Genomic DNA, 26,573 nt, shown 5'->3' with positions numbered 1-26,573 from the left:
TTATTGTTATTAATTATTATTATCCTGTTAAGCCTCTTGATTTTTATTCCTTTTTACCATGTGCCTAGTATCGTGCTCTGCACACAATAAGTGATCAATAAATACTTTTGATTGATTTTTCTTTCAATCTTCCCCAGAGATACAGTAATACAAAGCACTGTGGCCTTCATCAGTTGTTTATTATACAGTAAACACTGGGGCAGGTACATGGTTTTCAGATCGAACACAGTTCCTGTCCCACACAGGACTCACAGTCTTTGTGATGCCCATTTTAAAAATGAGCCCCAGAGAGGTTATGTGAATTTCCCAAAGTCACACAGCAGGCCAGTGGCAGGGCTAGGATCAGCACTTTACCTTTCTTGTCCTTTTAGTGACCTTGATCTAGGGATTTTATCATGGAAGACCCTAAAAATGATAAAAGTAGAGATGCATTTTAGCAAATTCCCTCCAGGTCAGTGATTAGAACCTTTTGGGAGTGGGAGTAGCATGGTGGTGGTGGAGCCGATGGATGCCCTTGCTTATGCCCCTTGGCCACCATCACTGCTGCTGCCTTCTGCCAGCTACTGCTTTTCAAGGTGAGTCGGACCTCTGGCCATAAACACCCACTCTCACTCTTCCCTAGCTTCTAACTAAGGACTTTGGGAGGAGAGTGAGTCCCATGGAGATTGTGATTTGTGTTACCTCAATCACAGTTTCTATTTTTAGTGCTCAAACAGTAAATGCTTATACAATTCATTCAATTTTAAAAATATTTTTTGTCATTTTCTGCTTTTAAATCTGGTTGTGGCACTTGCCCAGAATCAGAGACAGACAGGCAAAGGACGCTGTGCTGCTTTTTGTCCTTCTCGTACTGCAAAGAGGTTCATTTGGACCACTTTGTCTGAAGATGTGGTTCCCTTCCCTTGCCTATTGTCAAGGAAGCCCCTGGCTGTGTTGTTTAGATGAAGAGGGAATTTAGAAATCTGTTGTCTTCCTCCAGTAGCACCATTACTGATTTACAACGTGCAGCCATTCTTGCTTGGGCTAAAACCTTCCATTTGGGGGAGTTTCTTTCTTTTTAGGTGAAGAGAGCATATGAGTCAGTAGGCTTTCAACTTTCACCCTTTCCACCCATAGGTAAGGAGGTGTGTCTCCGGACTCAGCGTGGGACTGGATGAAGCTTGTTGAAGCCCTGGATCTAATTAGCATTAAAAGCCAGGGTGTTTAAGGGTTGGGTTGCAGGGTTCTGATTGGTTTCTTTCCAGCACTGATTAGGACAAGGGGATTCAGGAGAGCTGAGCTTCAGGTTCTCGTGAACGGTAAACACCCTGCCAGTTCTCATCTCAACCCCTTTGGGAGAAGGACAACCTCAAGGCTCGACACCCAAAGGGGATTTATCATTTTTTTAAAAAAGATGCCAAGGTACACAGTCCACGTCCGAGGGGAGTGGCTGGCAGTGCCATGCCAGGATGGCACGAGCACAGTGAGGTGGCTGGGCAAAGAGGCACTGAGACGTTATATGAAGAACAAACCGGATAATGGGGGTTTTACCTCGGTGGATGAAGTGACATTCTACATGCGGAGATGCAAAGGCTTGGGCTTGCTGGATCATGATGACCCATTAGAGGTGGCTTTAGAAGACAATGAGTTTGTGGAAGTTGGTAAGCAGAGTTGAAAGAGCAGAGTGAGCGGGGGATGGTTGTTGGGGAGGGCGAGAGGGTTCAATGTCCTCGATATCCTCCAAAACAAGTTACCCTGCTCAAGGCCAGAAGACTAAGGGCATCTGGAGCCCAATACAAATCAGGGTCCCATTCAAATCTTCAAGCTTGTACCGGCAGGTTTTGAATCTTACCGATCATTCATCTTTTCTCCTTTGTCCTACACTTGTCGATTCTCTGTCTCTGCCTCTTTTCTGGCTTTTCAGGAGCATCATCACGGATCTGAAGCCTGAGTTTGAGGCAGATACGTGTAGGGTGTATTCAGTTACGTTTGAACTGAAGTGAAATGAATTCTTGCCATTTTTCTAAAGCAAAATTTAAAATCCTAACTGGCTCCAACTCTCATTCTTATTTTAGTTATAGAAGGCGATGTAATGTCTCCAGATTTCATTCCATCTCAACCAGAAGGAGTTTATTTGTATCCTTTGCAGAGTATCATTTTGTCACTTCCTTGCAAAACTGCTGTCTTTGTGTTTTGTTGCCTTGATTTTTCCTTTACCAGGCTTCAGATATAGCAAATACCGGGAACCCGAAAAAGTAAGTGGCACTCTTATTTATTATTAAATATGATCCAAACACAGTATTGCTCATTTTAGAAATGGTTCCTCAAATCCCTGCTAGTGACTGATAGGAATAAACCTAACTCCACCTTAAAGTTTGCAAAGGGGAGACAAAATGTTCCTATGTTTATTTTGGAGGACAAATTCACATTCTATGAAGTGTGTTACCGGGCACTGCTTAAAATTAATTCATAGGTAAGCCACTATTTTATTAATGTTTCACTACAGTATGGTTTTTGCATAACTCAGACAGAGTGATGAAAACCCTGTCATGTCAAAGGGCAGTTTTGCACCGAACTTCTCTATTTGCTTAAGCTAACTCTATCGACCACTGCAATGCACTGAACTCTAGTTCTTTTGTGTAGTATATCTCTTTAGATGGGAGCAGCCTAACAACTGAGGATCTGGTCAGTTTAGGAAAAGGGCTTTTCAAAATCAAGGTAAAATTTTTGGTCTTTGCCATCTATTCCTCCTGTCACTACTTTTCCGTTGGAGACATCGGTAGCAGACTAAGAATTCACAATCTGTTTTGTAGCTCACCCCCGAAGCTGAAAAGAAAGTCCAGCAATCCAGGGATGTTATCGAAAGCATCGTGAAAGAGCAAACTGGTATTGGTGCTTCTTTTGTTCTGAAATTGCGCAGAGGTTTTTTGTCTCGTTCCGTAATGAATGGTTGCCTTTGCTTAAGCGGTGCTTTCTGTTCCCTTCCAGTCGTGTATGGAATCACTACGGGCTTTGGGAAGTTTGCTCGTACCGTAATTCCTGTCAGTAAGCTCAAGTACGTTTGATATTTTTCTTTCCTTACATTAATACGTTTGGTTCAATACTTGCCCCGTCCCCCGACACCGGAGTTTAATTCTGTGGCTTCCTTGTCCTCAGTTTAATGAACAGTGACTTTTTTAAAAATGAACCTATCTCTTCTCTTATAGGGAGCTTCAGCTCAATTTAGTGCGTTCGCATTCCTCAGGTAATGAAAACAGCCCTTAATGAAACAGCCTCAGTGGCAGTCAATCAGTTCTCTCCCCGCTATTTATCACCACCACTTTCCTACTATACCCCAGCCTATATACTTCACTTCTCTAACACCAAGCTACTCACTGTGCCTCGATCTCATCTCTCTCATCATCAACCCCCTCGCCAAGCCGTCCTTCTGGCTTGCAACTCCCCTTCACATCCGATCGACCATTTTTAGAGTCCTACTAAGGTCACGTCTCCTCCAGGAAGCCTTCAGTGACTTGTAATAACAATCGTATAGAGAAGCAGCGTGGCTCAGTGGAAAGAGCACGGGCTTTGGAGTCAGAGGACATGGGTTTGAATCCCGGCTCTGCCCACTGTCTGCTGTGTGACTTTGGGCAAGTCACTTCACTTCTCTGTGCCTCAGTTACCTCATCTGTAAAATGGGGATTAAGATTTGAGCCCCACGTGGTACAACCTGATCACCTTGTAACATCTCCAGCGCTTAGAACAGTGCTTTGCACATAGTAAGCGCTTAATAAATGCCATTATTTCTCGACTGTGAGCCTGCTGTTAGGTAGGGACCGTCTCTATATGTTGCCAACTTGTACTTCCCAAGCACTTAGTACAGTGCTCTGCACACAGTAAGCGCTCAATAAATACGATTGAATGAATGAATAAATGCCATTATCATTATTAAATGCTTACTATATACTAAGTGCTAAGGTAGATACAAGATAATCAGGGCCCACATGGGTCTCACAGTCTCTGTTGGGTAGGGACCATCTCTATATGTTGCCAACTTGTACTTCCCAAGCGCTTCGTACAGTGCTCTGCACACAGTAAGTGCTCAATAAATACGATTGAATAAATCATCATCATCATCAATCGTATTCATTCATTCATAAATGAATGAATTATTCATTCATAAATGAATGAGTAAGTAGGAGGGAGAATAGGTATTAAATCAAGCGCTTCGTACAGTGCTCTGCACACAGTAAGTGCTCAATAAATATGATTGAATGAATGAATCCCCAGTTTTCAAATGAAGGAACGGAGGCGCAGAGAAATGAAGTGGCTTGCTGAAGTCACACAGCAGGTCCTCCGACTCCTAAGCCCATGCTCTTGCCACTAAGCCATGCTGCTTCCCTAGTCTAATCTCTCTCTTTCTCTCCCTCTTTTTAATGGTATTTAAGTGTTTACTATGTGCCGGGCAATGTACTAATTACTGGGGTAGAGTCAAGATAATGAAGTTGGACGCAGTCAGTGTCCCACATGGGACTCACAGCCCTAGTCCCCATTTTACAGATGAAGTAACTGAGGCACAGAGAAGTTAAATGACTCAGTATCATCCAGCAGACAAGTGGTGGAGGCGGGATTAGAACCCAGGTCCTCTGATTCCCAGTCCCAAGCTCTTTTCAACTAAGCCACACTGTTTATCTCATCTTTCCCCACCCTGTTTTCCCTCCCTATAGTATCACCGTGCACTCGAGCCCATAATTCCTAAGCAGTTAGGCACTCACCACGCCTCCCTCAGCACTTAAGCACATATCTTTATATCTTTATGTTATATTATAATTTATTTTAATGTCTGCTAGATTGTCAACTCCTCAAGGGCGGGGATTGTGTCACCTTACTCTATGGTAAACTCCCAAGCACAGTGCTCTACACACAGTAAAAGCTTGGTAAATACCATTAACTGATTGAAATACTGGCTTTTTCTAGTGAGGGAGCAGGGTAGTGTTTGCTCTGGAGGGGTCGTGTGTCATTCCTGATGTCATCCCTGCAGGTGTTGGAAAGCCCTTGATCCCTGAGAGATGTCGCATGCTCTTGGCTTTAAGGATCAATGTCCTGGCCAAAGGCTATAGTGGAATTTCTCTGGAAACCCTCCATCAAGTAATTGAAGTGTTCAATGGTAAGCAATGAGTCCCAGACTCTCTCTTTCTTACTATGACTTTAATGCTTAAGAGATATCATTTTACTTGTTTTGAAATCAGTGTGAGCAATCCACGAGTCATCTCTCTCATTCAGCCCGTACATTCAACCTGTCCCGAAATCCAAACAGTTCTACCTTTACAGCTCTAGAATCTGCCATTTCCTCCCCATCCAAACAGCTACCACACTGATCCAAGCACTTACCATAGCCCACCTTGACTGCTGCATCAGCCTCCTCGCTAACTTTCCTGACACCTGTCTCTCCCCACTCCAGTCCTTCCTTTCCTCTGCTGCCTAGATAATTCCTCTGAAGAACTGCTCAACTGCTATCTTCCCACTCCTCAAAAACCTCTGATGGTTGCCCATCCACCTCCTCATCGAATAGAAGTTCCTCACCATCAGCTTTATGCCGCTCAATCAGCTCTCCCCTTCCTACCTTACTTTGCTGATCTACTGCAACCCAGTCCACATACTTTGCTCCTCTCACACCAACTTACTCACTGAATCTCAATCTCACCTATCCCACCGATGATCCCTTGCCCACATTCTCATTCAGGCCTGGTACTCCCTCCCCCCTCATAACTGTCCACCTCTCTGCCCACCCTCAAAACCCTCCTAAAATCATATTTCCTCCAAGAAGCAATATTAAAATCACTTTATCTGACTGTTCTCCTTTCCTCTATCTGCCCTCTCCTTTTCATCACCTATGCACTTGGTTATGTTCCCCCTAAGTACCTGATACTCACCCCAGCGCCACAGCACTTAGGTATATGTCCTGATATTCTGCTATTTCCTCTATCTGTAATTTATTTGACTGTCTTTCTCCCCCAAAGACTGTAAGCTCCTTGTTGGCAAGGCTCTTGCCTCCAATTTTATTGTATTGTCTTTTCCTAAGTGCTCGGTACCGTGCTCCGCATACAGTAAGCTCTCAATAAATATTGATTGATTGAGTGGTACCAAAAATGACAGGTCAGACCCAGAGAAAGAAGACTGAGTAGAAGAAAGTGAAAGAGGGACAGTGAAAATTAAATAGAAAAGTGATTGACTAGTGCATTAATGATAATAGTTGTGGTGTTTAAGTGCTTGCAATATGCTAGGCACTGTTCTAAGTGCTGGGGTAGATACAAGAAAATCAGGTCAGACACAGTCCCTGTTCCCCTTGGGGCTCACAGTCTAATGGGGAGGAAGAGCAGGTATTGAATGCCCAATTTACAGATTAGGAAACTGAGGCAAAAAAGAATTTAGGTGACTTGCCCAAGGTCAAACAACAGACAAGTGGCAAGGCTGGGGTTAGAACCCAAGTCCTCTCACTCCCAGGCCGTACTCTTTCCACTGTTACATTCTGTTGTAATAGTTATAATTTTTGTTATAATATTCTCTTGCCATTTCAGGAGAAATATATGATTCCTATTTTCAAGTCGAGGTCTCTAATGCTGACAAATCCACCTGATTTTTATGAAATTACATTTCCTCCAAGAGACCTTTCCTGATTAATCCCTTAACTCTCCATTCTATTTCCCTCGCTACTGTCACTTCAACCCTTCACCTCACCTCCTCACTGCCATAGCAGTTAGGAAAATATATTTACACTATTTTGCTTCCTCCTACTGTAATTTTTTTAAATGTCTGTTTCCCCCACTAGATTGCAATGCATTTTTTAATTGATATTTGTTAAGCACTTACTACAAGCCAGGTACTGTACTGTGTCCGTGGCCAATCTGATAAGCTAGTATCTGCCCCAGCACTTAGTACAGTGCCTGGCACAAAGTAAGAGCTTAACAAATACCATTATTTTACATCACTGCTCTGAAGCTGGTCTTATTGACCTTTCTCAGCTGATTCCCCAATTGCCCTGTTAGATGGCAAGTCAGCATTCGGGATACTTGGAAGGGAAGACTCCCAGGGAAATGCCAGAATGTAATGTAACGGGAGCTGCCTAAATTTATCTGGAACCCATCGTTCTGGATAGGACTGAGTCCTATGCGTTTCTATTATTTTATATCAAAGAGAGAATGCTGTGAGTAATTGAAGATTTTCCTCCTAGCGTCCTGCCTGCCGTACGTCCCAGAGAAGGGGACTGTTGGAGCCAGTGGAGACCTTGCCCCACTTTCTCATCTTGCTCTCGGCCTCATAGGAGAAGGGAAGATGTGGTCTCCGAAGAGCGGTTGGGCTGATGCAAAATACGTAAGGCAATGTGCCTTGGGATGGCCAGATTTGGTTTAGGGGCAGAGGTGTTAGGAAACTGTCATATAAAATGATCAAGTTGTTATTCAAAGCCTCAGTGATTTTATAGGCGGTGATATATTTCTAGCTAATATTTGGGTAGATTACAGCTTTCCCCTATTCAGCAAGTTCTCTCTCCTTTTTTTTATGGTATTTGTTAAGCGCTGACTGTGTGCCAGGCACCATACAAAGTGCTGGAATAGATACAAGCTCATCAAGTTGGACACAGTCCCTTCCCTTGTGGAGCATACAATCCTAATCCCAACTGTATGTATGATGAAACTGAGGCACAGAGAAGTTAAGTGACTTGCCCAAGGTCACCCAGCAGACAAGGGATAGAGCTGGGATTACAACCCAAGTCCTTCTGACACCCAGGTCCTTGTTATATTCACCAGGCCATGCTGCTTTTCTCCCCCAATGGGCCATATGCTGTCTGAGAATATGACGGTACCTTTGTTTAGGGATATCATTAGTTTGCTTCATTGTATTTCCACGTGACCAAATCACATTTTACAGGCCTGAGAAGGGCTTTGAACATTTTGGGGCAGTAAAGTCTATAGATTTGGGGTAGCTTGGCATCCCCAGTCTTCATTGGTCTTATCCTTTTTAAAGGAAAGGAATTACCCACAGTAGTTTCTCTTTCGGCAGGCAGAAGGGGAGGAAGAGTACTGATATTTCACTAATTGTCATGGACCTATCAGATCCTTCTGCAGATACCACCTCAGCTTGATAATTGATTTTTGTGAATCCGTTGATATAAAAAAAAAAAAAGATTTCATTAGGTATAGCTTTTCCAGCAGGAATGTTTTAATAAGTTGTAGCCTTCCTCATCCCAAATCCCAGTACAAGCAGTAATATTGCACCACCCTAAGTCAAAATCTCAAGGCAAATAACATCAATATGGTGTGCAATCTCCTCCCGTCTCAGACCCACTCTGCCTGCTTCCTACCTTTAATTCCTCTTTTTCCCTTTTCTCTTCCAGGCTTTCTCTCCCCTCTTCCTTGGTTCTTTGTCTCTTAAACAACACTTGTAAATAAACGTAGCTAGATCTGTCCTATCAAGAAAAGATAATATTTATTATTTTAAATTATTTCTGAGGTTTTATCCAATATCACCCAATAAATCGATCCTTAAATCAGAAATCTTAATCATTCATGATAGGGAGATTTCTAGGTTATTGATGGACTTTATCTCCTTCAGAAGATCCCATCTATGTAAGATGTTGGGGAGGGTAAGTGATAAACAAGGTTTTCCCTCCAGAAGGAATGAGTATAATTAAATTCACAGATAATCTGAAACCTCATTGATCTAATACTAACACTAAACCCGTAACAAGTAGTCATGAATTAAATACCTCCTCCTTTCCTTCTTTGCCCAACTGCACCTCAGGTACTAACAATTGCTATGAACTAAATTCCTCCTCCTTTCTTTCTCTGCCCACTTCTGCCAAGCTAATTTGCAGCAAACTCACAAAAAGGTGGAGAACAAGAAGAAAAAGAAGCCCGGAGTCTGGTTAATCCCCAAGCTGGATGACTGACCTTGGGTTACTGAAAATGGCTGTATTGATAGATGGTTTAGTTCTGAGCATACTCAATTATGAGGCTTATAAAGACCTTGTTCCTTGGTGATATACTGCACAGACAGTTCTTACATCCTGCATTTTCCTTTGGGGAGACTGTTTCCTGCCCTCTTTCCTTCAGGAATCTCTTGCATTTAGAAGGTCCATAGAGGTGCCTCAAATTTGCAGAACTTTAACTCTAAAACCCATTTAAGATGTCCAGTGAAGTTGGTTATTATTCATCATGGATGCACATCATACAATCAATCAATTGTATTTATTGTGGACTTACTGTGTACAGAGCACTGTATTAAGTGCTTGGGAGAGTACATGTAACAGTTATAACAGAGTTAGAAGACACATTCCCTGCCCACAATGAGCTTATGTCATATCTCATTTATCTGCAGGTCTTGGAAGCACATGGACTGAAACCAGTTGTCTTGAAGCCTAAAGAGGTAGTGAAACTCTTATAAAGGATCTTGGTCTACTCACCCATGTGGTTTTAATCCATATTGTTTAAGTTTTTATAGCATATTTGTGACCAGTGAGCAGAGACCTTAATTCAGAGTTGTTCTGCCCCTCTGGCCCAGTTTGGGCTATTCTGATTTTTTTTTTCAAATGGAGTCATTCAATCAATGATATTTATTGAGCACTATACTAAGAGCTTGGGAAAGTTCGGTACAGTTGAGTTGGTAGACACAACCCCTGCCCATAAGGAGGTTGCAGTCTACAGGCGGGAGGCAGACATTCAAATAAATTATAGATAAGAGAAATCGAGTGAGGCTGGGGGTAAGGTGACTATCAAGTGCCTGAGGGGTAAAGATCAAAGTGCATAGGCGAAGAGGGGACATAGAAAATACTGTAGAAAATATTCATATTCCATTTGTGCCTGCTTTTAGTTCCTGCCTTTTTAATATGCATTCCTGAAAACTCAATAGGAGAAGATAGAAATAACTTTAGAAAGGAAAGCCTTGGATTTTTAAATTTTGTATTATTCCTATAAGACATTGAAAACCACCTACCTGTCTCTCTTGGATTATTCTAATGCAAGCTCTCTGGTTTGCAATTTAGAATGGTGGCATAGATGTATTTGTGACTATCAAAATGTTGTAAATAAGAAGCGGTTAGTTAAGTGTTTGTTTGACCCAAATTAAAAATTAATTCTTGCTGCCTCTCCAAAGGGTCTGGCTCTGATTAATGGAACTCAGATGATCACATCCTTGGGCTGCGAGGCAGTGGAAAGGGCCAGCGCTATCGCCCGACAAGCTGACATTGTGGCAGCCCTGACCCTGGAAGTGCTCAAGGGAACCACCCGGGCCTTTGATACTGGTCAGAATTTGTATTTTCTTGCGGCTGTTCCTCAGTCAGTAAATGAGAAAGATAAAGGTTTCCCTGTTTGTCCGTATTCTGTTTCCAGATATTCATGCCGTGCGACCTCATCGGGGCCAAATCGAAGTAGCCTTCCGGTTTCGGTCCCTCTTGGACTCGGACCACCATCCGTCAGAAATAGCGGGTCTGAAATCTTCAGCAAGGAGACTTTATCCATCCAGGTCTGTTGGGGAGGGTAAAGAAAAGTAAGTGATGGCATGTGACCTTGTTTTCCTCTTTGGTTTTTGCAGAAAGTCACAGGTTTTGCGATAGAGTTCAGGATGCATACACGATGCGCTGTTGCCCGCAGGTAAGACTAACTTTCTATTCAAATCTCATAGGGAGTATGCATGTGGGAGGGAAAGAAAAGACCATTAGGCCCTACCCAGGAAGGCTAGATTAATTTTGCACTGGCTGTCTCCACACAAAATGATGTGAGTACATCTCCCTTTTAGAACTGTAGTAGTACAGCTCCCTTCCTATCGAACTCTATTTATTTGCTTAGGTTTCCCTACTTAAATGCTCCATAAATCAGTCACATATTGGTATTTATCAATTATAATAATAATTATTATTACGTTATTTATTAAGGGTTTACTACGTGTCAAGAACTGTTCTATATGCTGGGGTAGATACAAGATTTATCAGTTTGGACATAGTCCCTGTCCCGCGTGGTGCTCACAGTCAATGTAGAAGAGAGTGGAATTTAATCCTCATTTTACAGATGATGCCCAGAGAAGTGAAGTGACTTGCTCAAAGTCAATCAATCAATCAATCAATCGTATTTATTGAGTGCTTACTGTGTGCAGAGCACCGTACTAAGTGCTTGGGAAGTACAAGTTGGCAACATAAAGTCATTCAGCAGACAAGTGGCAAAGCTGGGGTTAGAATCCAGGTCCTCTGACCCATGCTGTTTCCACAAGGCCACATTACTACTTCTTTATTGAGCACCTTACCAAGTGCAGGGCACTACCCAGTGTGCTTGGTTGGGTGAGTACACCAGATGCAAAACACAAGTTTCTTGCCCACAAGACATTTACAATCTAATAGAGAAGCAGCGTGACTTAGTGGAAAGAGCCCAGGCTTGGGAGCCAGAGGTCATGGGTTCAAATCCCGGCCCCGCCAACTGTTAGCTGTGTGACTTTGGGCAAGTCACTTCACTTCTCTGGGTCTCAGTGACCTCATCTGTAAAATGAGGATTAAAACTGTGAGCCCCCCGTGGGACAACCTGATCACCTTGTAACCTCCCCAGCATTTAGAACAGTGCTTTGCATATAGTAAGTGCTTAACAGATATCATTATTATTATTATTATTATAGGTCTCTTACACCATTCTGGTCCAAAAGCAATGTGTTCTCATGGTTCAGACCCTAGAATTGAAGTTCCATTCACAAAGGACGAAGCAGTAATGCTACCTCACCCATCCTGGGTGGGAAAACTAATCCTTCCCCTCCATAAGGTGAATTCTGCTGCATTCCTTGACTTGTCTAATAGGTCCCAGAATATTAAAGTGTCTGTCTTTCTTGCCACAGTGAACAAACACATCATCCTTATACGAGTGGCACTTAATTCGTTGTGGTTTTCTGTAAAAAAAAATACCCTGAAAGGAAAATATTAGTGATGATTGTTTCCACTAAAAGTAAATGTATTTCATACTTTGCGAGTTGAGATGTTATCAGTTCATCTCCTGCATCTCCATCTCTCCCCCAGCCTCTTAGTGTGGGCTTTAAAATTATCGTGGGCATAGGTAATTCTTTACTGTGGGTGGCATTTCTTGACTTGAAGCAGGAAGCCCAGAAACCCAGCTGCTACAAAAGCCCACACTTGCATGGTGGAGGTTTGCAGTCAGGTTTGCATTATGAATTGAAGAACATTGAGTTCATGTATCAGTTTACAGCAGCTTATACCACTAGTAAAATAGAACCAGCAGAAACCCATAAAACAGCCACAGTCTTCTAAAATAGACTGATGTGTTTGGGAGTATGAGTCTCACTCAGTACCTGGCTGTCTCTCTGTCTGTCTCTCTCTTACCCTCTGGGGAAGTTTTTGTCTGTCCCTGTTTTTGAGTCACTTTGCTCTTGGAGGGAAGGATAGAGAGAGAGGGATAGAGAGAATGTGTGTGAGTGTGGCTGAGTGTTTCCGAGTGTTCTCTGTGCAGCTGTGTCTTTTTTAGGTTCTGTTATTTTCCCCTTTGAGCAACTGAATATGCGATGTGGGGCTGGGAGGAAGGGGCAGGGGGCATTGCTGCATATAACTATGTAAATACGGACACAGTGACCTGAAGGCCTTCTTTAGGAAGGACTGTCATAATTCTGAGGTTCCATCCTGCGAGGCATATTGCTTACATGCCCCTCAGCCACAGTAGTGATGGTGCAGCATTAACTGAGGCTGTTATTGTTGGAAGAAGAAAGAGGAATAAGAGGAAGTTGGTCCTTTTCCTCTTCCTCCTTCTCCTCTCCTGCTGTGATGGTCCTTGCTGGGGCCATGAATGGGTAGGAAATATGTAATTTGGGCTGCACTAGTCACACCTCTTAATTCATGGCCCCAGGAAGGACGGTACGGACAAAGCTATTGCTGCGGCCTTCTGTCCTGCTTCGGCCAGCTGTGGTGTTGGGTTGGCCCCAGGTGAACTGGGCCCAAATGTCTCTACTGTCGCCTCCTTCACCACTTCCACATGGAAGTCCCAGTGAAAACCAGTCCCGTGACTGGTTTGTTAAGCACTTAGTATATGTCAACCACTGTTCTAAGCGCTGGGGCAGATACAAGCTAATCAGCTAAAAAAAAAAGTCAGACACAGCCCCTGTCCCATAAGGGACTCACAGTCTAGGTAGGAGTAGGAACAGGTATTAAATCCCCATTTTAGAGTTGAAGAGACTGAGGCACTGAGCAGTTACATGTCTACCAATTCTGTTATATTATACTCTCCCAAGCACTTAGTATAGCACTCTGCATACAGTAAGTGCTCGATAAATATGATTGATTGAGTGCCCAAAGTCAATAAGCATGCAAGCTGGGATTTGAACTTAGGTCCTGTTACTCCCAGACCCGTACTGTTTCCGCTAGGCCACACTGCCACAAGGTTGCACATGGGACTCACGTTATCTATAGATTATTGAAAATCCTTTATGTAAATATTCCTTAAGTCCTTGAGTATCAATTTTTCTTCAGAAAGTTCATGATCCTAGAACACAGAATTGTATAGAGCTGAAAGGAATCTTAAAATCAGGAGAGTATCTGTTTCTCGGGTGATAAAGCAGAAGTGGAAAAGAGATTCAAATACATAATAATTGAGGCTCATTAGATTGTAAGTTCCTGGCGGACAGCGATTTTGTGTCTTCCTTCCATTGTAATAATAATAACAATAATGGTATTTGTTAAGTGCTTACTATGTGCCAAGCACAATTCTACGCACTGGGGTAAATACAAGGTGATCAGGTTGTCCCGCGTGGGCTCACAGACTTAATCCCCATTTTACAGATAAGGTAACTGAGGCACAGAGAAGTTAAGTGACTTGCCCAAAGTCACACAGCTGATAAGTGGCGGAGCTGGGATTAGAACCCACAACCTCTGACTCCCAAGCCCATGTTTTTTGCATGAAGCCATGCTGCTTCTCTGTTGTACTCTCCTAGGTGGATAGTACTTTGCTTTGCACTCATTAGGCACTCAGCAAAAACTATTAATAATAATAATGTTGATAGCTTGATTAGCCCACTTGTTTGAAAAGTATGTAAGTTTGATAAATTGGAGTTGGGGGAGAGAAAACATAGTGGTGCTTTGTGAGGGTCTGCAACATTTTGCCCCAGGCAGTCCCAGAGCTGAGTGCCTCCATCCCCTGAAAGAGGAGAGAGCTGAACTTCTGGTGATTATCCTTCCACATCCATTCTTTTTCTGAGGCAGAAATGAAGCACTCCCAAATTGGCTAGAAAGTATTGCTGCTTGGGAATGGATTGCTTTTGACACCCGTGGCTGAGGAAACACCGCTCTGAACCCGTCTTCTGTCTCCTAGGTCCACGGCGTAGTGAACGACACCATCGCTTTTGTCAAGGACATCATCATGACAGAAATTAACAGTGCAACAGACAATCCTGTATCTTTTTACGGCCGTCTGGATAAAACCCAGATAACTAGTAGTTTAGATCAACACAGTCCTCTTAAAACTGAAATCACCGTGTAAAATGAATGGAGTCCGTGCATGTGGGAGGAGACAACCTGCGTGGAGTTACCTAGGCCTTCAGCTCCCCGGTGACCCTACATCTCATGGCTAAGACAGATAGCTGGTGCCAGGGAAAGACTGAATGAGGCTGTCGTCTGCAGTGGGGTGGAAACCCTCCGCATTTATTCCACTCCCACAGGTTCCCTGGATGCCCTGAAGAATTCAACAAAAGGCAGTTCTGTAAGGGTCTATTTTGAGAGCCATCTGTCTGCCTGGATTTTTTTTTTTTTTTAATTTAATACTTCATGGGTTTTCATCTGTGTCCTGTTTTCTGAAACAGACTTCGATTGATTCAGATCTTAAGGGGTTTTCAGCTTGTCTAGAAAGCCACAAGAAATTTTCCATTCCTCTCACATAAAGGCAATTTTCTTTCCTTAATTGTGTGGGTTGTTGACTCAGGGGACCACTTGTCCTATCTTGCACAGAAAAGGGCTGCAAGAGAAATCCTGCTAAATGCCCTGGATGTCCCTGGAGCTGACAGTGTCAATCAGGAGTCAAAATGGCATAAATCTTCATGAGAACAGTTCATGCTTTGTGAAGCACTCCAATCCTCTGAGAGCCTAATCCACATACAGCTGTATGCTCTTGTGTGCTCTCTCACTCTCTCTTCTAGTCTCTCTCTCTCTCTCCTTCTGCCTTTAGAATTCATGGAAAGAGCCAAATTGACTGCCCTTAAGGTGAAAATCCTGCTGATCCACCAGGATGTTAATATAAATTAGCATGTTGCTGTTACAGCGGGGCTGGCAGTAGCTCTGCAGGATATATGCTGTTGGCAGGGAGTTCTGATCAAGAATCCTACCAGTAGCAGAGACAGGAAATATCCCAAAGGCCATTACTAATTCTTCAAGTCACCCATATATGTCAGGTCAGTTCATTTCTCCCATGAGAGAACCTAGAAGACCTGACTTAAACTTGGATAACCTGTTGGCTCATCTGCCCTCTTGTACAGAGTTGCAGTGCTAGAAATTAATCGTCCCAGTTTATCAATCATCCCACCTAATCAGCAGTTCAGATTTGAGAAATAAATAGAAAAGGCCCTGCTTGTTTGAAGTCATTTTCCAACTTCTTTACATTGCTAGCAGTTGAGTTATGACACACGGTGAATTTTTAATGATTTTTAATAATTTTTAATCGGGCAACGAGCCCGATTTACCCCTCTGGAACTTCTGAGGGTGTAACAACACACCCCTTGGGAACAGGCAGAAGTAGAGCTCACTCCCTTCAACCTTCCATTATACTTTGAAGCAAGCATACGCCTGCTTCAAGCAGAGGATCTCAGCCTCTGTGAGACCATTTATGTCTCTCCCCACTTCCCCACTGCTCCTCTGTGAGATATTTCAAGCAGGTGTTAATGGGGAGCAGTGATGGTGGGATTTCCAGGAACCAGATGTACCATTTTCCATGCCCTCTGGCTTTCTATAAACCATCCCTAGTGGGTCCAGCACAGAAATGGCATGTACCATCTGTGCACTAGACAGAGAGAAGCAACATTAAGCCCTAGAGACCTTTCAGTGCAGACTTGGGACAGCCATTCTCCTTTGAGGGGACGGCAAAATCAGACCCAATAGCTTTCAATTTGCATAGTACCAGGCATGGGAAAGCCAATTTCTAAAACCAGAGGACTGAACCCCACCCTTGAAAGTAGACATGGAAAGTCATTTGACTTAAGTAGGAATTAATATTCAGGAAATGTTCTCTTCAATAGGATAGTGTTTTGTTTCTGGAGCTAGGAATGGAGAATTTGACATGTTCTGTGGCTGTGAATTGTAGGTTTAAGTGCAAAGTGGGTGGAATATTGTGTAGGAAAAGTAATCATACCAGCCAGTCGTTGTAATCATATGCCATAAAGATGTAGGCTTCACAGAATGTTTTGTTGCAGGCAGGGAATATGTCAGTTCATTGTTATAGTGTACTCTCTCAAGCGCTTAGTACAGTGCTCTGCACACAGTAAGTGCTTAATAAATACTGTTGAATGAATGACTGAAGTTTAGTTGGATTATGAATATGCCATGGTTAAGCTGGAACTGGCATCGCTGAAGGTGGTTACAAGCCTTTGCAACACTCACAATGTACTAACCATTACCTTCTGGCCTTCCAGTTAATCAGTATTATTTATTGAGTACCTCCTGTGTGCAGAGCCCTGGTCTAAGCACTTGGGAAAGCAGAAGGAATTAGTAACACGATCCCTGTTTTCAAGGACCATGTGGTCCAGACACTAATTTGTCATCATTTGTGATGATTGCAAAGTTAGGTGGAGGAGAGGATTTGGGAGGGAAGGTGAGAGGTTCAGTTTTGGACTAATGGAGGTGCCAGCAGTACGTCTCTGTACGGATGTTCTGTAGATTGGAGAATTGTTTGACTAGAGGTGGTAATTGAACCTGTGGGAATAGATGAGCTCCCCAAAGGAGTGAGAAGTCAGTGAAGGAGACTGAGAAGAAATGGCCAGAAAGGTAGGAGGAAAACCGGACGAGAACTGGATTGGTAAAACCAAGGTTAGATAGAGAAGGGGTGTAGTCCATAATGTCAAAAGTTGCCGAGAAGTTGGGCAAAATTAGGATGTGAAGCCCCTCAGGGAGTGACTGGCAACACACACATATATTGTCTGCAGTGAGCCAGGGCTCCATGCTGGTGAGAAGCAGTGGCTGGGTTGATTGAAGGCAAACCCTTGTTGTCCAACTAAATTTCTCTCTCACAAAAGCTATTGGAGAAACACTAAACCAACTTAGTGGCTTGGCCTTTGATGATCTTAATTTCAGTTCTGAAAATTATGAATTTGTTCCAGAGATACTGGGCAGAGAGAGAATGCTTGCTGTTCTGTATATGCTTCCCAACCTAAGAAAAAACTTCAGTACCTCAAACCTGTGCTGCTAGCATTTTTCTCCATTTTGGTGTTCAGAGCTTGCCTACTTTCCAGTATTCTGTCTTGTAGAACAGTTGTAGTGTTTAATTAGTGCCTCTAGATTGTAAGCTTGTTATGGGCAGGGAGTGTCTGCCAACTCTGTTGTATTGTACTCTCCCAAGTGCTTTGTACAGTGCTCTGCATGTAGTAAGCATTCAATAATACCACTGATGGATTGATTATTTTATGCCAACCTCTACTAGGGAACTAGTAGGAACATTCTTAGAGAAGAAGAAGAGAAGAGAAGCAGCGTGGCTCAGTGGAAAGAGCACGGACTTTGGAGTCAGAGGTCATGGGTTCAAATCCCGGCTCCACCACTTATCAGCTGTGTGACTTTGGGCAAGTCACTTAACTTCTCTGGGCCTCATCTGTAAAATGGGGATTAAGACTGTGAGCCCCACGTGGGACAACCTGATCACCTTGTACCCTCCCCAGTGCTTAGAACAGTGCTTTGCACATAGTAAGCGCTTAATAAATGCCATTATTATTATTATTATTATACTCTGACCAAGGGAAACTACTTAAGCAGTATAGGAAATATTCTGTAAAACAAGTTTCCTGCCTTTCAAGCAATCAATGGTATTTATTGAGTGCTAACTATGGGCAAAGCACTTGGGAGAGTGCAGTAAAACAGAATAGGCAGACATGTTCCTTGCCCACAAGCTTACAGTTAATGAGTTTGCTGTCTAATGGATGAAAGCACTTGCACCTGTTCACTGGAATTTGAAGAAGTGAATCCTCTTTGGTACCAGGCAGAAGTAACTCCAAGTAGAAGTTGTGTTTCATCCTTCAGAGTTTTTTATTCATACTTAAGCCTTAACTTGCCTTGAAAGATGGTCTTTGCTGCAAGAGGGGAGACTATTTCTGGAGGAAATTTCCATGGGGAATACCCAGCCAAAGTAAGCCTTTTAAAATGTCTCAAGAGAAACATTAATTTCTTAAGGGACAATTAAATTAAAAAACACCTTGCTTTTTTAGGCCTTGGACTACCTGGCGATCGGTGTCCATGAACTTGCTGCAATTAGCGAAAGAAGAATCGAAAGACTCTGCAACCCATCACTCAGTGAACTGCCTCCGTTTTTGGTGACCGAAGGGGGTCTGAATTCTGGATTCATGATTGCTCACTGCACTGCAGCTGCCCTGGGTAAGGACACCAACCATTACAGGGTGACAAGAAAAAGCCACATTGTTCCATCAGTCAGAAGTATTTTATTGAGCACTTATTGCATGCAGAGCACTGTACTGAGTGGTTGGGAGAGAATACACTACAACAGCAGTGTGAAGTAGTGGAAAGAGCATGGGTCTGGGTGTCCGAGGACCTGGGTTCTAATCCTGGCTTTGCCAACTGCTTACTGTGTGACTTCAGGCAAGTCGCTTCACTTCTCTAGGCCTCAATTCTCCTGTTTTCCCTCGTACTTAGACTTTGAATCCCAAGTAATAATAATAATAATAATAATGATGGCATTTGTTAAGCGCTTACTATGTGCCAAGCACTGTTCTAAGCACTGGGAGAATAAAAGGTGATCAGGTTGACCCACGTGGGGCTCACAATCTTAATGCCCATTTTACAGATGAGGTAACTGAGGCTCAGAGAAGTTGAGTTGCCCAAAGTCACACAGCAGACACGTGGCAGAGCTGGGATTCGAACCCATGACCTCTGACTCCCAACCCCGGGCTCTTGCCACTGAGCCACACTGCTTCTCTAAGTAGGACAGGGACTGTGTCCAATCTAACTTGTACCTACCTACCCCAGTGCTTAGAACAGTGTTTGACACATAGATAGCACTTAATAAATACCATTTAAAACAACAACAACAGCAACAGAGTTTCTATACATGTTCCCTGCCCGCAAGGAGTTTACAGTCTAGAGTTTTAGCTGAGGACTTCATTTTGCACTCCAATGGATAGGAAAAGGGTGAGGCATAGGGCAATAACTTATCAGGTTCAAACAATAATTGTGGTATTCATTAAACACTATATCAAGCACTGTACTAAGTGCTATGATAGATACAAGATAAGTAGATCCCACAAGGGGCTCACAGTCTAAGGAGGAAAGAGAACGGGTAGCGAATCCCCATTTTGAGGATGAGGGAACTGAGGCCCAGAGAAGTTAAGTTACTTGCCCAGGGTCACACAGCAGACTTGCAGCAGAGCTGGGATTAGAACCCAGGTCCTCTGCCCTCTTTCCACTAAGCAACACTGTTTCCATAATGGTTAGTACATAATCCATATTTTTTTCTACAGCCCTGTCAAAAATCTGATAGCTAACAAGGCAGTTTTTGACCCCATTCCACATAGAAAGGCTTAGAAGAAGTAGGTTGAGTATGGCCCTAGAATATTTTCTTTTCCCTATAAAATTTTATTCTGATCTGGGCCACCTTATTTTCCTCGAGTTTGCTTGATTTACATCAGTTGTCCAAAATTGCTTGCAGCTCTGTACTGCTCCCTTTATTCCTTCCCCTGCAGAATAATAATAATAAAAGGTATTAGTTAAGCTCCGACTGTGCTGAGTGCTGAGGAAGATATAATTGGGTCAGCGTGTGCGTGTACGCACACACACACACACACTCTGCATGTAGGTGATCCTCGTTGAGCAGCTTCAGTTGACATTTGATCCAAATTTCTCTGATCATCATTAAGTCCAAAAGATTTACAAGTGAAGTGACCTTGAATTCTAGCTACTGGAGAATAAACCAGGGGCCGGTAGGATGGAATCTGAGTAGAAATAACCAGATTTTCTCAACAGGCCCCCAGAGGGAGAGGATAGAAAGAAGGGGTGGTGGGGCACGCAAAAAAGGAAGAGGACATAGTGATATCTAAAGCATTTCTGTCCTCGACTGAAAGTAAATAAATTAATGGGAGATACATCCAGGATGGGTTATTAGTGAGGAAAATTAGGGTTATAAAACAATTCACCTGTAACTATGCTGATGGGTTTTAAGGAGGGCAGCCATCATTCTTCCACCCCGAATCCTTTGGTCCCACTGTTGGAGATAGAGTTTTAACTGACCTTTCTTATGGCCTTAAATTAGTGAGGAGTGTCGTCTGGATTCTATAGCAGTTACCAAAAGTAAAATGAAAATCTTTCTCTTGAGCCTGAGATTTTAATTTTCACATTTTCCTACCTTGAGTGTTCGGATCCAAGTCCTTACTTTCTCTCCCAGACTTCATTATCAGTCTCCCTCTGTACTTCATCATCAGTGGTATTTTACTGAGGGCTAACTATGTACAGAGCACTGTAGTAAGTACACTTGGGAGAGTACTATGCAACAGAGACGGTAGATACATTCCCTGCCCACAACCAATTTACTGTACTTGAGCTCAAACTTGTGTTGATGCGATTTAGTCGGAATCCCATCTCAAGTCATAGACACCGTGGTCCTTACCTTTACAGCAGCGGGGCCTAGATTATTTTGAAATATCCCTATGATTCTACTCAAGATGGTTGGAAATCTGGCCCCAGGACGCGGCAGCACTCCTGCCGGGTCACATAGCCTTCCTCAAACCCAACTATTTTTTTTTATTGGCATTGGTTAACCACTTACTATGTGTCAAACACTGTTCTAAGCACTGAGGTAGGTACAGTTTAACTAGGTTGGACACAGTCCCTGCCCCTCATTGGACTCATATTCCAAGTAGGAGGGAGGATACCCCCATTTTACAGTTGAGGAAACTGTGACTTGCCCAAGATGACAAAGCAAGCAGTCGTCGAATCTGGGATTAGAACCCGGGTCTTCTGACTCCAAGGCCTGTGCCCTCTCCATTAGGCCACTCTGTTTCTCAATCTCTAGGACTGATTCGGGGACTGCGCCTTTTGGCACGAGGAGCGCTGCATTCATTTTATTCATTTTCACTGGACTCTTGCAGTTTCTGAGAATAAAGCCCTGTGCCACCCCTCTTCTGTGGATTCCCTCTCAACCAGCGCCGCTACCGAGGACCACGTCTCCATGGGAGGATGGGCTGCGAGGAAGGCTTTAAGGGTTATCGAACATGTCGAACAAGGTAGGGCGGACCAGATCTCAATCTTACAAGGCCCCATTTAGAACTATGATATTGAACTCAACCTGTTTTGGCAGCTTGGCCTCTTGTTCTCCTAAACTCGATATAGAAAATCTCAATTCGAACGTCATTCTTCCCATGTGTTTCAGGGTCAGCCATCTCTTCCAAATATATTTTTTTATAAGCCTGATACTTTGGGGGTTTTTTGTAATGGTATTTGTTAAGCATATACTATTTGCTGGGCATTGTGCTAAGGGATGGGATAGATACAACATAATCCGGTTGGACACAGTCCATGTCCCATTTGGGGCCCACTGTCTTAATCCCCATTTTGCAGATGAAGTAACTGAGGCACAGAGGAGTGCGAAGTGACTTGCCCAAGGTCATGCAGTTGTACAGTTCTCTGTCTTCATTAAAGAAGATACATACTATGTAGTGTACATATTTTTAACGTATTATTCAGTGCAGTGACTCCTCTCCAGCTCTTTGAGCATGAAGGATTGAAATACTACTTGAGTTCCCAGTAATTGTAGGACAACCACCTCATCCCAGGTAACTCATCATATATGAAGCCAGGTTTCAGTCAATCAATCAGTCAATGGTATTTATGGCACTCTTGCTATGTGCAGAGCACAGTACTAAACACTTGGGAGAGTACAATAGAACTATTATACCCAATCCCTGCCTTCACCGAGTTTATAGTCTCAGATTTCAACAAGTACAGTAGAGATAATAGTGATTGTTGCAAAGAAAAAACATTAATTCCCACTCTCACATGTGAATGCTCACCATTAAGAGGACTGTGTCATCTAGGTGGTTATCATATTAAATATCATTACGTATCAGATCAGAATCTCTGTAATTTGAAATGGAGATAGGCATGTAGGGATTTCATAAAAGTGTATTTGTATTTTAATTTTGACAATTTAGATCCCTTAGCCACTTTGTTCGGTTACTAGCTAGGACTTTAGGGTTTACAACTTAGTTTCCAGGAAAATCTAGGCAGGTAATAGAGAATCCCCGGCCCCTTACTACCTTGCACAGGTGAGAGGACAGGGAGGAGAGAAAGAGCCTTAAATGAACCCACGAAACAATGAACAGGCAAGGAGAAGGCAAAGAATCTTAACTGGACTGGCCTTGCCTGTTACAAGGGCAGAGAAGGATGAGGAGGTGGGGAGGAGTGTTCAGATCAGCCAAGAAAATCAAAATAGGGAGCTCTGAGAGCCGGGGATCAATCAATGGTATTTACTGAGGGCTTACTGTGGCAAGAGCACTGTACGAAACGCTTGGGAGAGGACACTATAAAAGAGTTGGTAGACACATTCTGTACCCACAATGAGCGTACAGTTTAGGGGGGAAGACTGACATCAACATAAATAAATACTTTATAATTCATAGGTATGTACATCAGTGCTATAGGCCTGAGGTGGGGTGAATACCAACTGCTCAAAGGTCACAGATCCAAATCTACAGAGGACGCAGAAGGAAGAGGGAGCCAGGGAAAAGAGGACTTAATGGACGAAGACCTCTTGGAGGAGATATAACCAGGAAGTCCAAGAAGAACCTAGGTTCTAATCCCGGCTCCGCCACTTGTCTGCTGTGTGACTTTGGGGAAGACACTTCATATCTCTGGAGTTCAGTTACCTCATCTCAAAAATGATGATCAAAACTGTGAGCCCCATGTGGGACGTGGAATGTGTCCAACCTGATGAGCGCTTAGTGCAGTGCTCTGCACACAGTAAGCGCTCAATAAGTCTGATTGATTGAATGAATGAATGAGCCTGTATCTAGCCCAGCTCTTAATATCTCTTCAAATACCGTTAATTTCCGACCCATAACGACTCCGTGGACACACCCTCTTCAGAATGTTCCATCTTCTGTCATAAGGTCCTTCTAGTATGTGTATCCATAGAGTTTTAGTATAGTGCCATTTTAAAAAATGACATGTTTTACAAGGAGCATGAAGAAGGTGAACAGGGAGAGAAACCTCAAGGGGTCCATTGTCTAAGGATGAAGCTGCACATCAGGCAGAGTAAGTTGTAACCTGCATTTAACATCCCTGGCTAAATTTTGCCATTCTGTCTCCTAGTGTTGGCCATTGAGCTTCTCGCCGCCTGCCAGGGCATTGAGTTTTTACGCCCCCTGAGAACGACCACTCCATTGGAGAAGGTGTACGACCTTGTGCGCTCCGTTGTCAGGTAAAGGCAAATAAACACCTTCCCGGAGGTCAAAGTGCTAAAGAATTATGAACTCCAACTTTGGTTAATGTTTAGCTAATGTGCTTTATTTTTCTCCTCTCCAGGCCTTGGATGAAAGATCGCTTCATGGCCCCAGACATTGAGGCAACTCATAGGCTACTTGTGGAGCAAAAGGCAAGGGCATATTCAGTAGTCTTAATCATGCTTCTATACTCTAGATGGAATTATCTTCTTACTGTTGAAACCCGTTCTAGTGCTCAGTCTTCTCTTTGGAAGTCGCAGAAAGTCTTCCAGGCCATTTCAGAGCTATTTAGAAATTTCTGCTTGACTGTTGATGATGATGATGATGATGATGATGATGATGGTATTGGTTAAGCGCTTACTATGTGCCAAGCATTGTTCTAAGCACTGGGGTAGATACAAGGTAATCATGTTGTCCCACGTGGGGCTCACAGTCTTCATCCCCACTTTACAGATGAGGTAACTGAGGCACAGAGAAGTTAAGTGACTTGCCCAAAGTCATACAGCTGACAAGTAGTGGAGCCAGGATTTGAACCCATGACCTCTGACTCCCAAGCCCATGCTCTATGCACTAAGCCACGCTGCTTCTGAGTTCCCAGTGAGTCACTAACTCTTAGGTCAAACGATGAGATGAGCCCTATTCTAGAGGTCTAGAGCCTCTAGAAGCAGAAGCAGCGTGGCTCAGTGGAAAGAGCCCGGGCTTTGGAGTCAGAGGTCATGGGTTCAAATCCCAGCTCCACCACTTATCAGCTGTGTGACTGTGGGCAAGTCACTTAAATTCTCTGCGCCTCAGTTACCTCATCTGTAAAATGGGGATGAAGACTGTGAGCCCCCTGTGGGACAACCTGATCACCTTGTTAACCTCCCCAGTGCTTAGAACAGTGCTTGGCACATAGTAAGCGCTTAATAAATGCCATTATTATTACTATTATTATTAAAGCTCAGAGGAACACTACATAGAAAGACAGAGCATGGTGGAGAATTATATTACAAGAACAAAAAAGAGAAATCAATCGATCGTATTTATTGAGCGCTTACTGTGTGCAGAGCACTGTACTAAGCGCTTGGGAAGTACAAGTTGGCAACACATAGAGACAGTCCCTACCCAACAGCGGGCTCACAGTCTAGAAGAGAAAGGGCACAGGCCTGAGCTTCAGGACCTAGGTTCTAATTCTGGCTCTGTCATTTGACTGCTGTGTGACCTTAGGCAAGTCACTCTACCTCTGTGTGCTTCAGTTTCCTCATCCCTCCCTCTTAGACCGTGAGCCTCATGGGGACAGAGACTATATCTGACCTGATTTACTCCAGCACTTGGTACAATGCTTGACACATAGTAAGCACTTAATACCACAATTATTATTAATTGTAGCAGTAGTAATATTTATTGAGCATCCACTTGATGCATGCACTGTACTAGGCACTTGGAAAATGCAGAATAAAGAAGTGGCATGTCCCGCTCACAAGGAACCTCCACTCTTAACAGGGGACACAAACATAAAAATAGTAGTACAGCACCCTGTGACCAACTGCTTGCAAAAGGGCACCCACAAGGGGGTTTTACTGTAAGATGAAGTGACTGATTCAGTGACTTCACCCGTTGGTTTACAAATCCAACCTTTCCCTTGGGATAAAAAATGAAATTGTCCTAAAGAAGGCAGAGGGCAAGTTTGTCTTATCTTTTGTTTTAAACATAATTCTCATTTTTCCTGCATTCCTGGATTTGATTCAGAGACCAAAGAGAAGCTTCCCTGGAATTCTCAAACTCCTCCCAATTTTTTTAATGGTATTAAGTGCTTAGTATGTGTTAGACCCAGGACTAAGTGCTGGGGTAGCTACAAGCTAATCATATCCCACCTGGGGCTCACAGTCTTAAACCCCATTTACAGCTAAGTGAGGCACAGAGAAGTTAAGTAACTTGCCCAAGGTCACACAGCAGTCCCACAGCATTCAGACTTCTGTAGCATGGATATTCTGTGGGATGTGGAAAAACTGGTACCTTACAACCTCATGATTTTGCCCTGCTCTTTTCTACTCAATAGGTTTGGGACGTAGCTGTGCCTTACATTGAAAAATACAGAAGAGAGCATATCCCAGAATCAAGACCTATTTCTCCCACAGCCTTTACCCTGGCCTCATTGCACATCAAAACACCTGCTAAGCACGATCTTCCAGAGACAGAAGACCTTTAATAAGTCACAGAGTGCAATGCTCAGAAAAAAGCCTCTTTCTTGAGATATTTTTTGTCAAATTAATTTTCGTAACCTTCTTCCTCCTCAAAGTCTAAGGTGCTACTTTCTAAGTTACAGACATATTTGGGTAATGGGGAAATTTTTGAGCCACTTTCTTGACCTGAAAATAAGGTGACATATTATTGAAAAGAGAATTCAGTAATCACACGTCTCCCTCCCTTTTTCTTGCCTACCCGTGAAGAATGAGTTTAAATTTGAAATAATAACCAAGATTACTGGTACCACTTTTCCCTCAAATAGAAAGATGTGAACTTATATTTAGTTGCTGGCATTTTTACCAGAACTCGAGGTTCTTTATTGATTAGCTTGATACCATGATGCTATTGTGGTGTAAACATTACTTGTGTAATAAAAGTACTTATTTATGAACATTGCATTCAGCCATGTGCTGTCTACTTTTCTGATAGTACCATCACAGGAAAGGTAGTGGGTGAGCAGAACATAGATATGTGTGGCTAACTATGGCCCTCTGAATTTCCATAAGCACTTAGTGCCATTGAGATAGAGATGACAGTAAATAGATAAGGTGTTCTTTTTCTTGTAAGAGGGAATTTTTAATGTATATGTCTCTCAGGGCAACATCAAGACAAGAGGAAATGTGCTTAAATTGTAAAGGAGCGATTTGGGTTAGCTAGTAGGAATAGCCTCTTGAATCTGCGGGGTCTGAGACAGTATATGTTACTAAGGCAAATCATAATAA

The 26,573-nt window shown here is 43.1% G+C and overlaps 1 protein-coding gene across 3 annotated transcripts; it reads left to right on the top strand.

Moving 5' to 3' along the window:
- The first annotated feature begins 1,243 nt into the window (after nucleotides 1-1,243).
- HAL (histidine ammonia-lyase) lies at nucleotides 1,244-26,249 on the top strand. Of its 3 annotated transcripts, none has more exons than XM_038756866.1 (20): nucleotides 1,244-1,640; nucleotides 2,055-2,115; nucleotides 2,207-2,234; nucleotides 2,623-2,697; nucleotides 2,793-2,865; nucleotides 2,968-3,034; nucleotides 3,186-3,223; nucleotides 5,000-5,125; nucleotides 7,190-7,329; nucleotides 9,334-9,381; nucleotides 10,108-10,255; nucleotides 10,344-10,439; nucleotides 10,546-10,604; nucleotides 14,301-14,381; nucleotides 18,240-18,305; nucleotides 18,385-18,550; nucleotides 21,274-21,408; nucleotides 23,495-23,603; nucleotides 23,708-23,777; nucleotides 25,664-26,249. In XM_038756866.1, the coding sequence occupies exons 1-20, from the start codon at nucleotides 1,394-1,396 to the stop codon at nucleotides 25,811-25,813; spliced, it is 1,983 nt and encodes a 660-aa protein (XP_038612794.1). In that variant the 5' UTR covers nucleotides 1,244-1,393; the 3' UTR covers nucleotides 25,814-26,249. The 3 variants fall into 3 exon arrangements, with proteins under 3 accessions (XP_038612794.1, XP_038612795.1, XP_038612796.1); XM_038756867.1 differs by lacking the exon at nucleotides 1,244-1,640 and adding an exon at nucleotides 1,818-1,947; XM_038756868.1 differs by lacking the exon at nucleotides 1,244-1,640 and adding an exon at nucleotides 1,818-1,961.
- Nucleotides 26,250-26,573: the final 324 nt, after the last annotated feature.

This window comes from Tachyglossus aculeatus, chromosome 14 (assembly GCF_015852505.1).
Source record: "Tachyglossus aculeatus isolate mTacAcu1 chromosome 14, mTacAcu1.pri, whole genome shotgun sequence".
In the NCBI taxonomy this organism is placed as follows: domain Eukaryota; kingdom Metazoa; phylum Chordata; class Mammalia; order Monotremata; family Tachyglossidae; genus Tachyglossus; species Tachyglossus aculeatus.
Note: the sequence above shows the minus strand (reverse complement) of the source record. Positions and strands in the feature narration are given on the sequence as shown.